This window comes from Cololabis saira, chromosome 24, assembly GCF_033807715.1.
Source record: "Cololabis saira isolate AMF1-May2022 chromosome 24, fColSai1.1, whole genome shotgun sequence".
Taxonomy (NCBI): domain Eukaryota; kingdom Metazoa; phylum Chordata; class Actinopteri; order Beloniformes; family Belonidae; genus Cololabis; species Cololabis saira.
Window position 1 is genome coordinate 12380764 of NC_084610.1, and position 11084 is coordinate 12391847.

Here is an 11084-nt window from a genome sequence, read left to right on the forward strand (position 1 = left end):
TCCCTAAACTGATGCAAATACCCCAAAACTGTTAGATTTAAAAGAATGAATATGTTCAGAGGGTAAAGAAATTCATAAAATTTTGCATTTATATACACATATTTCTTTCTTTTTTTTTGTTTTTTTACATGGACATTGCACATTAAAGAACATTAAATGTAAATGTGCCATAACTGACCAAATTGGCTGTTACATCTCTTGTCCATGGGCCATTGTTAAACTGTCAGATGTGCTTAAATGTGTCAAAATGGCCAGTTCAGTGTTTTAAAAGATTCTAAAATAAATACTCACAGGTGTTACCTTTATTTTGACAGCAGATTTATTCAAACACACCTCGTTGTTGCTCAGATATAGCCATTTTAAATCAGTTGGGACATTTTTGAGCAGGAATCTTAAAGACAGGCCCTATAAGAGGGGCTTAAAGATGTATTAGTTGGAATTTTCTTTCTCAAATCTGGGCCTGTGACATCACAAAACACTGCCAATCAGAACCACTCTGGTGTCTAACTCTCTTTCATAGTGAAGTGGCCCTGAACAAAAAAAAGTGGGGAGATTCTTAAAGGTTTGAAATAAGTAGACTGCAAAAACTGTTCTTTTTTAAATAAGCCTAATATTCCTAAATCTTGTCAAAACTGTCTTATTTTGAGCAAGATTTTGCCAATGGGGTAAGAAAAATGTGTTGGACTAGAATTCTTAAAAACTAGCAAAATAGTCTTAAATAGTTTTCCCACTTTTCTCTCAAAACCAGGCTTTTTTTCTTTTTTTTTTACCTTCTAAGAAATGCGTTTTTGCAGTATAGTTGCTTCAGACACTCCACTATATGCTTTCAAGCTCAAACTGAAAAAAAAAAAAGTCATTGTACAGAATTTCCACTTTCAAACTGATGCTGATGGCCAACATGTCAGGTTTGTGAAGGTTTTTGTTTTGAAGGTTTCACGTGCTGGCTGCATTTCATGAAAACTTAATGTAGCTGATGGAGTGAACATGTGAAAAGAAGTAAATGGAGTAATCCATAATGGTAAAGTCTGCTCCTGCTTGTAACGTCCATTTGTTTTAAGACCTAACTAGCCCATTGGTTGATTAAAAGCATTATTTCAACAGGCAGTGGTTTCCCAAACTGCAAAGACCACAAACTCCTAACTTTGATAAACCTGCACAGAGTGTGGCAAGAATATAACTTCATATGCACACATGCAGCTACAACAAACCCATTTGGAACACATGATTCAGTGATTGATTATGTAATTGTGCTCAAGCATTTTGGTCCCGTGTGTTTCTTAGTTGAATCATCCTGAAAATATGGCTTACTAAGAAATTAAATAGCAATAACAAACACTGCTTTGCCATCGGTGTCACATTTTAAGCATTTGCACTGCTCAGGTACTCCTCAGGAAACAGTTTTTTTTTTTTTTCCAAAACAGGAAGGAGAAAAACCAAGATATTTCAAAAAAAATGTCAGCACCATGCGACCCCACAGGCCACTGCACACACTTCTTGGCTATGATTCACATCCCCAGCTACACGTATGACACATCCACAGTTACATTCGGTTCCAGGACTCCTCATCTCCCAAATGGTGCCTTCTGTTCTTGATCTCAGCGCCTATGAAAAGATCCAGGCAAGGCTAAGGATCCCAGAGTGTTTCATTTTTGAGGAGAGCAGCTGGCACCCCTCTGAAAGCTGAGTAAAAATTACCAAAAAAAAAAAAAAGTATACAGTTATACAGCAAATCTTTGCAGACAGAGCACTGGTAATTATAAATTCACAATAATCCAAATAATTCCCTGTGATTCAAGCTTTAAGCGGCAGATTTCCTCTGCAGAAAGATCCCGTCTGTCTCTGTTAGGGGACATTGAATTCCTAAATGGTGATGCTCACTGCACACTGAAAATGGAGGCACAGCGCACCCCTTGCATTTTTATAGACCTGCTTTGCATTTAAGTGGGTCAAGTAACCAGAAAGAAATCAGAAAATGAAGCCTTTGAACATATTTTCTTAATTTAATTTCTGTAAAAGAACGCATCTAGACTGTTTGCACATCAAACCAATTAAAGCTGGATTAGAAACCCTTAATCTAGCTGTGCATCTTAATCATCGTCAAAGTTTATACCATATTGGCTTTGTTGGAGTTAGCTCCAGTGATGTTTATATAAATGACCTCGTCGCTTGCCAGACAGTAATGTGGATGCTGTTGTCATGGTATAACTGCAGAGGGATAATGCTCATTGATTGGATCCCATTGATTCCAATCCTCTCCGAGACACCAGCTGCCACTGTATCTTTTAGCAGATTTGATTGAGTCCAATGCATAGCCAGTTCTTGTTAGTCACTACAAGTCACTCTTTTGTAGCCAAGCCCAAATCCATATGACCACTAGCAGCTTCAGCCTCCTCATGAGCAAATTGTATGAACCTGACATCATGTTTATTTGATGACAATAACATAGTTTGGTCAATATAGTGCAATAAGTGCAAAGCAATCAAAACAGAGAACTAATAATGGATAGAGAATCTGCCAATGCTTGTATAAAAATAAGTGTTACATTGATTAAAATAGCAGTATTACACAACATAATGAATACTCCAAATATCCTTTGCTGAATTTAGTTATTCATAACATATCAATTCTACATATTAAGAATGAATACCCATATTCATTTTTAATATAATAATCTTCTTTATGAGAGCTCACTGAAGGCAATGCCTTCCATTTCCAAAAAGTGCAGAAAGCATACAAAGACACTTTTTTTTTCATGTGTGTTTTTTTTGTTTAGTTTTTTTTTGTTTCTCATCTTCTTCAAATGATGCAGTCCATTTTGAACATTGGGGGCGGGGGTGTGCCACTTTCAAAAAAAGCCACTTTTACAATGCAGAGCTACAGGAAATGAAACTACAAACGTAAGCCTGTCCGGGGGATCATGGAGTATGATGACACACGGAATATCGATGTAGAATCAAACGTTTTGAAAAGACATGGCAGATTATAGCAATAAATATTTACTTACAGACGACAGCAGAAAATTGTCCTACAGAGTTTTGATGATCTGCTGTACAGTGGGTTTTGTCCAACATTTCTTTGCTTTTTTTTTTTTTGATTCACAATATACCTTTTTTATGTATGGTTATATTCCTGAAAATGAAGCTGGGAAGGATTTACCTGTACACTTCCATTTAGTGTGTTTATTCAATCTTCTCCATAGAAAAATAAAATTTGCATGATCAGTTAGCCATTTTGTTCATCCATTTTTCAGAAAGCTGTATATCCATTCCTGCAATGTCATGTTTCAGAAATGAGAATAAGACTGTTCGGCACACCCCGTCTCAACTCCTCCTCTTCTGCTTGTTTGTATTTTGTGCCAAGGCACCCTAGAAACTGAGCCCACTGTTTCAGGGAGGATCAAGAGAGAAAATGCTTCATTACATTAGTGATTCTGCTGCTCAGAACTGGCTAAAGGTGGTCTGTTTCTCGAGAACTTCGAGGTAATCGGGCTCAGACTGCAGTTTAGCTTTTAGCTCCAAGTACTCGTTCCTATTGGGCTCAACATAAACAGTACTGGGGGCTGTGCCGTACAGCACCGTTTCTCTTATCCTCTCCGGGTGCAAAAACTGACGTCTGACATCGAAGTTTGGGTTGTACGTGTATGAAACGGGCCCAGTGTACTTGTACTCTAAGTTGGCGCCCACTGGGATGGATGGGATGGACTGGTGAGGGGATTGCTTATCGGGATCAAGGATGCCTCTGAAGAAATGGTCTGCATCCGGGACAGGGGAAGGGTTTTCACGCGGTTCGATAGTGCTAACGCTGTACGTGGGGCTCCTCTCCCTCTCCTCGTCCGGCGTACTCCTGTATGTGACCTTCAGCTCATGCAGATCGCGGTAATCCTCTACTGTGTTTCCTTCCCGTGATCTGTAAATGGGGTTTTTGCACATGTGGCCCATAGGATGGGGGATGTACTCATAGACGTGGCCAGCGGGGGCTTTGACTTTTGGGCCCGAGCGGTTGCTGTACAGGCTGTATTGCAAGTTAAAAGAGCTGACATCTGAATTGTTGGTGCTAGTGCGGTCACTCTGTGACTTTTTGCGTTTTTTCATGACTACAACAAAAAGCCCCGCGGCCACAAAGACGGACATGATGAACACAAGCAGCAGACTGAGAATGAGGACGGAGAGGGGGACGGTACTGCTGGGGGTTATTATCCTTTGGGGAGCGTCCGTGGTGATGGCGCGGTCGTCCATGGGCTCTTCCGTTGGGAGAGTTGGCAGGACGTATGCATCAGAGTAATCCGGGCACAGCTGCTCCGACTGGATTGAACGCAGGTCCATCCCTGCGTGGCGCTTGGGCGTCTCACAGATGACTTCATTGACCACGGTGCCTGCGCTGAGCTGCTCCATCCATATCTTCATCCCCACAATGTCACATGAGCAGTCCCAGGGGTTTTCAAAGAGATCTATCTGCACCAGGAGCTTCAACTGATCTAAAACACCACTCACAGGGAGATTCTGGAAGTTGTTGTTGCGCAGATTAAGCCTAGACAGAGAGAGGCTGGAAAAGATGCCTGTGGGTAAGGTTTTAAGGAGGTTGTTGTTTAGGAAAAGCAGCTGGAGATTTGGAAGGTAGCGGAAAGTGCCTGTGTCCACCTCCTTGATTTTGTTGTACTCTAAATAAAGATATTGCAAATTCTGCAAGCCAAAAAACATCTCTCCTGTAAGCCTGTCCATGAGATTACCATTTAAATACAGCCTACGCAGGTTGTTTAAATCCCCAAAAGCTCGGTCATGGATCAGGGTTATCCTGTTGTTTCCCAGGTGAAGCAAATCCAATCCAGTGGCATCCACAAAATCTGATCTCCGCACCACAGGGATGTAATTTCCAGTCAGATACATTTTTTTAGGGTTGTATGGCTTGGGTTTCAGGTCAGAAATGCTCTCGATCTTCCTCTCTTGGCAGTTTACATTTAACCCAATTTCAGAAATCTGCAGATTACACGTGCAGGCAGTGGGGCAGTCCAAAGGCACAGGAGATTTGGTCTGAAAAGCAATGATGGGGCCATAATTGTAAGGGTTACCGCCAGGCAATCGAGAGGTGGGCTTTAACCTAGTTCTGTTGAACTGCCTCGTGCCCTTGGTGGGCCTAGAAGAGGACCTAAAAACAGCCGAAGATGTGGCGGAGGCTGTGACAGCAGCTGGTGTGGTCTGATAATATCCATTGGTGCTGCTAGGGGGCGCCGGCCTCACCGTGTCTTCCACGGGTCTTCGTGGGCAGAGCTCCTGCTTGGACACCTCATCTAGATCCCTACCATGAAGCCTAAATGGCGTTTCGCACACCACTTCCCCCACCAGAGCTGTGTAGGCGATGCTCTCCAGCCAAGCCTTGAGGGCAATGAGCTCACAAGAGCAGTTCCAGGGGTTCTCCTCCAGCTGTAACTCCACAACCTTGTCCATGTGCTCCAGGAGGCCAATGTAGGGGAACATTTTTAAACGGTTCCCCCTCAGGTCCAAATGCGTGAGGGGAACATTCCGGAAGATGTTTGGAGGGAGGGCAGACAGCAAGTTGTCATTCAAAATCATCACTGTGAGTTGGTGGAGTTTGCTCAAGGCATTGGGTTCAATTATACTGATGTAGTTGTAGTCAATTTGTAAGTATTCCAAACTCTCGAGCCCTGCAAAAGTGTCATCTCTCAAAATGTCAATCTTATTGTTGTTCAGGTGCAACCTCTTTAATCCCTGGAGTCCATTAAAGGCACCCGATTCTATTTCGGAAATGTCATTGTTTCCCAAATGGAGGATGGTCACCCCCGTGTAGTTGATGAAGTCATTGACAGACAGCTTCTTCAGGAGGTTCCCAGTCAGCAGTAGATGGTAAGTGGGGAATCGGACTGGGCTGATCTCTGTCAGCTTGATGATCCCCCGGTTCTCGCAGCTCACTGTCAGGATCCCTTCCTTCTCATCGCAGGTGCACAGGTTCCGGCAGATCTCCCCATAACTGTCATACATCTCAACCAGCCTTGGAGATGATGCAATCAGAAGGATTATTTTTAGGATCCAGATATGCATGTTTCCTGGGAGAGGATGCCCCAGCTCACTCAAGTGTGGTGCCAGTTTTAGGTGTCATCTGAGGGGGAGAAGAAAAGGACGGCTTCTGTTTTATACAGCACAAACAAAAACAGTAAATACATCACTGACTCAGTAGGCCTGTTGATGTTTGTTCAGCATGCAGATGCGTTACGTGTGCATTGTTTTGGCTTTGGAATTATTAGAAACTGCAGAAATGAAAGATACATGTTAGAGTTGTTTGCAAAACTATCAGTGGAGGACGGCCACTGCGCATTTTTGATTGCTGGCGAATTTCGATTGCAAGGCGAGGGAGAAAAAAAAAATCATCCACCATGATTGATTTAAAATCAATCTTTGCAAAATTTCCACTATAATCGACGACTTCCCATAAGGGTATCTAGAGCAACACCAACATAAAAAACAAACTCTCGTTATCATAAAGGTTTCTCACTCACCCCGAAACTGTGTGGAAACTGTCGGATCCCTTTCCTCTCCACCTCCGTCCAAATACCATGAGGACGGGGAATTATTCTACCATAGGAACGAGCCTTCGGCGGATTTTTTTTTTTTAAGAAAAAAGAAAAACAAAGAAACGCCAGCTCAAACAGACGAATCAACTGAGAAAAAAAATCAATCGATATTCATCTTAGGGAAGAAAAAAAAATCCGGCCTGCGATCAAGAATGTGCAGCTACACAGTCCTGCTTCTGCCCACGGGCGGAAAAACAGAGAGAAGCGGAGTTGATGAAAGAACGAGCGGATCTGTGGCTGCATTCTGATGCGGAGGGTTAAATAACTACACGATCAAATATTAGCCATGTACGCCGTCTGCTATATAGAAGGTTACATGTCGGATCGTTCTCCCCTCTTTCTCTATCCTTCTCTCCCTCTGCCACCGCACGGAGACGCGCGCGCGCGCGCGCACACATACACACACACACACACACACACACACACACACACACACGCACACGCACACGCACACACACGCACACACACGCGCGCATTTGGTTTGTGTGCGTTCCGTAAAAGAACACAACAGCCCACACATCGACCCAGAACATCTCCCCAAATAGTCTCCTTTTTTTTAATATGCCCGGACGTGTCTCCGACTAAATGACCTAAGCTTGAGTAGAAAATAATTAAACCTCTTTTTTTTTCTCTCTCTGTTGCGTGTTGCATTACCTCAATACGTGGCTCTTAAAATAATAACTTAGGAGACGGCGTTTGCATCCTCGTTGAGGATCTCTGTCAGGAGGTGGTTATTTGAAACGGATAAAACAGTGTCTTGTGTTTGCTATAGACAAAACACCTTTTCTGAAACCGAATATGAAATGGGATCAACTTCACGAATGCAGGCAGAGATTTCAGCACCGCGGACAGCTCCGGTTCAGTTAGAGGGAGATTTCAGCACCATGGACAGCGACCCGCCGCTCACACACATAGGGAATAAAGAAGCGTTGTCTTCTTACCGTGCTGATCCCGGTAAACGCCAAATCATCCCGAAAAAAAAAACAAAAAAAAAAAATCACCGCCTTGCCCAGACTTTTTTTTTTCCTCCAACCTCAGAGAAACCATGGATTTTTTTTTCTTCTTCTGTGATTTCACCCGCCCTTCCGTCGGCTTGCAAAAACCAAGTCTGCTCTGCGTTTAGCTCCATAAACCAGCCTCACACAGTCTCATTCACGCCAGTAACGTGGCATCCGACGCTCCCGAGCTCTTCCAACGGCTGAAATAAGCAGTGTCATCTCGGAAAAGAGCCAACACCAAAGTTCAAACATGGCCAAGAGCAATGGGGTTAATAAAAAACGCGGTAATCCCACATCACATAAGAGTTGCCGCATGCATTTTTAACTGTGACTTTCATCCACTGGTGAAGCAGGATTCCCTTGTCTTGTGCCGGTTTTATGCGCACATCTGCCCAAGGTGTCTTTATGTCAGGCGTCCAAAAGCGGGCGGAGATCTGTGCAAAATGTTCCAGCAGCTTTGCTTTCCCCCTTGAATGCGAGAATCCGAGCCCAGGACACGATCTCATCTGAAGCTCTCTCTTCTCCCACCGCCGTTTCAACTAGTGGAACTTGATCTTGGTTGGTGCAAAGCGGCGCAGAGCCCGCAGCGATGGACGCATTATGAAACAATTACCAGACCAAAAATCACTCGTGAAAATGCATAAATCCCCCCAATCTCTGGACTGTCACGGCGCGGAAATGAAAAGCGATTTAATGCCTGCAATACTCTTAAAGGGGGGACGGCGGACTGGAGGAGGCTGGGTGGGAAAGGTGGGGGTGATGATGATGAGGGGTTGGGGGGGGAGAGATGGGAACAGACGGGAGGATGGAAGAAGACCCGCAGAGGGCAGCACCAGGATGAAAAAAGCCAGCTTGGCTGGCTTGCATTTTTGCACTTTGGAAAAGTCTTTTGATTCAGCAGCAAGAATCTGATTTTGTCACTCAAAGCCCTGGCTGTTTTTTGCTGAACTCTTGTTAGCATGTTTTCTGTGAGTCACAGCTGGACTGATCAAAGTTTCTATACATTATTAAACACACACAAATGGTTTGAGTTCTTCTCAGCAAACTGGGAGTTGAAACTGGCTGAAACTAATCCTGAAATCAGGGTTGCTATTCATTCCTTCTCTGTGATGGGGCAAAACATATTTCTTAAAATCATAATTCTTGCTTTAAATTGATCATAAATTATTTCCATAAGCTACTGCTCAATTACTGTAGGAGTGAACCCTATTTGGCACCTAAATGTGAAGTGAAAATGAAAATGGTCAAAGTTATTAGCTGCCAAGAAATTTCTACATTCAAACCTCACTCGGCCAATCAGAATTTGAATCTATGAGTAGACATTCTCTCACTTTAGTTGATTGAATAAGACTCTTATTCAGTTCCTAGTTATATCTGAATACATTTTTCCAAATAGTAAAGAAAAATCAACCGGTTATTCAGAAGACAGTGATCCTCAGGTTAGGAGAGAATCTGCTGCATGTTGCATCATCACAGAGTGCAACAGACCAGGATATGGTCGAAAGACAAGACTTTCAAAACTTTGGAGAAGAAAATGGTGAGAGATTTCAACAGGAATCCCCGGATGTCTTCAAAGATTACTGTTGCTGAAATGGCTTTTTCTGGAAGACTTCTGCTGAGAGGCCTTTTCATCACATCGGCCTTTGAGTTGAACTTCCAAGGAGAACTTCATTGCTCACACCGCAGTGCATCAAAGCCAGACTGAAGCATCTGAAACATCAGCATGAGTCTTGAAAATATGGCCTTTGGTCTGAAGAGACTAAACTTGAGCTGTTTAGTCACATGGCTGCTACTCAAAATACACTTCCCACATTAAAACATGGTAGTGGGAGTATAGTACTGTGAGGCTGTTTTGCTACACCAGGCACAGGAAATAATTTGGAATAATGAAACAAAAGCTCCTGGGTCCTAGAGTACGATGGAGTATTAGGGCCAAACTAAGACAAAAAAAAATGATTGGAAATTACAAGAATAAAGTAATAATATTATGAGAATAAAGTCGTAAAATTACGAAAATGAAGTCATAATGTTGCGAGAATAAAGTCGTAATAGAATAAAGTCTTAATATTATGAGAATAAAGTCGTAATATTATGAGAATAAAGTCGTAATATTACGAGAATAAAGTGGTAACATTACGAGAATAAAGTCGTAATATTACGAGAATAAAGTCGTAATTTATGAGAATAAAGTCATAATATTATGAGAATAAAGTCGTAAAATTACGAAAATGAAGTCATAATGTTGCGAGAATAAAGTCTTAATAGAATAAAGTCTTAATATTATGAGAATAAAGTCGTAATATTATGAGAATAAAGTCTTAATATTACGAGAATAAAGTCATAATTTATGAGAATAAAGTCATAATATTATGAGAATAAAGTCGTAATATTATGAGAATATAATTTATGAGAACTCTAACAGGACGAACATCTTCTCCTTGTGTTAAAATGAGGAATATTGAGCATCTTATGAAGTTATATTTATATATTTATAATATATTTAATATTACGACTTTATTCTTGTAATATTACGACTTTATTCTCAAAATATTACGACTTTATTCTCAAAATATTACGACTTTATTCTCGTAATTTCCTTATTTTTTTGTCTTAGTTTGGCCCTAATACTCCGTCGTACTAGAGTGACCCGCTCAGAGCCAAGAACTCAGTTCTAATGGGAAACTGTGGAAGAAGCCCAGAAACCACACAATTTGAGGTTGAATAATTCAACATGTAAGAATTGGCTAGGATCCCTCAAGAGACATGTGTAAACTTAGCTAGGAGCTACCATAAAGAATTTTGTCAGTAGTAAATTAAAAAAGGCTACATTATGGCTCATTAATTGTCAGAGGGCTAATAATTTTGACCTTCACATATTTCCTTTTCTTGTTTCAGCTTAACACTTCAGTAAAATATCTTAATGTAGCATAATGAAGAGTCATCCTTCTTGTCTTTTGGAGCAAAATAAACTGTAAATGTTTTTGGTTATGCACATAACCATGAAAAATGGGAAAGTGTTTGGTTGATTTCAATAAAAGGGTTGGGGTAAATACTTTTGACCTTCACTCAATGCTCCTTTAAGAGTCAGTGGGTAGTAATGCGGTATCACACAATTAAAAATCATTTAAATACATGATATATCTTTCTTTAAATATAATATTTAAACCACTAGTCTCTGCATTTTTACAAGAGATCTGCATTTAAAGAAACTAATTCACTGCCGGATTAAGCTTAATCCAGTTTTGCACCAAATACCATGATGCTGCATTCTCCCCCAAAAATGGTGGACATCTCGGCCCTTGTTGAAAGAGCAAACCAAGTGAAAGCCACAGCCGCCCTCTTACTCGCTCACTGCGAGACAAGTAACTTTAGAAGCACTTAACTGAAGCCTGAAAAGAAAATCAAATTAAATCTAGCATATGGTGGGCTGCCATGTCCAAAGCGATTTCCCACTTAGGCTGTATTGTGTGGTAATAAGTCAACTCTTATGCTGTCTTTAGCGT

The 11084-nt window shown here is 41.5% G+C and overlaps 1 protein-coding gene across 2 annotated transcripts; it reads right to left on the reverse strand.

The window, feature by feature from the left end:
- Positions 1 to 320: 320 nt before the first annotated feature.
- Positions 321 to 8243, reverse strand: LOC133425202 (SLIT and NTRK-like protein 5). Of its 2 annotated transcripts, none has more exons than XM_061715914.1 (2): positions 7525 to 8243; positions 321 to 6111 (listed from the first exon to the last, which is right to left on the reverse strand). In XM_061715914.1, exon 2 carries the CDS (start codon positions 6051 to 6053, stop codon positions 3438 to 3440), a length of 2616 nt encoding a protein of 871 aa, XP_061571898.1. In that variant the 5' UTR covers positions 6054 to 6111; positions 7525 to 8243; the 3' UTR covers positions 321 to 3437. The 2 variants fall into 2 exon arrangements, with proteins under 2 accessions (XP_061571898.1, XP_061571899.1); XM_061715915.1 differs by lacking the exon at positions 7525 to 8243 and adding an exon at positions 6509 to 6632.
- Between the last annotated feature and the right edge of the window lie 2841 nt (positions 8244 to 11084).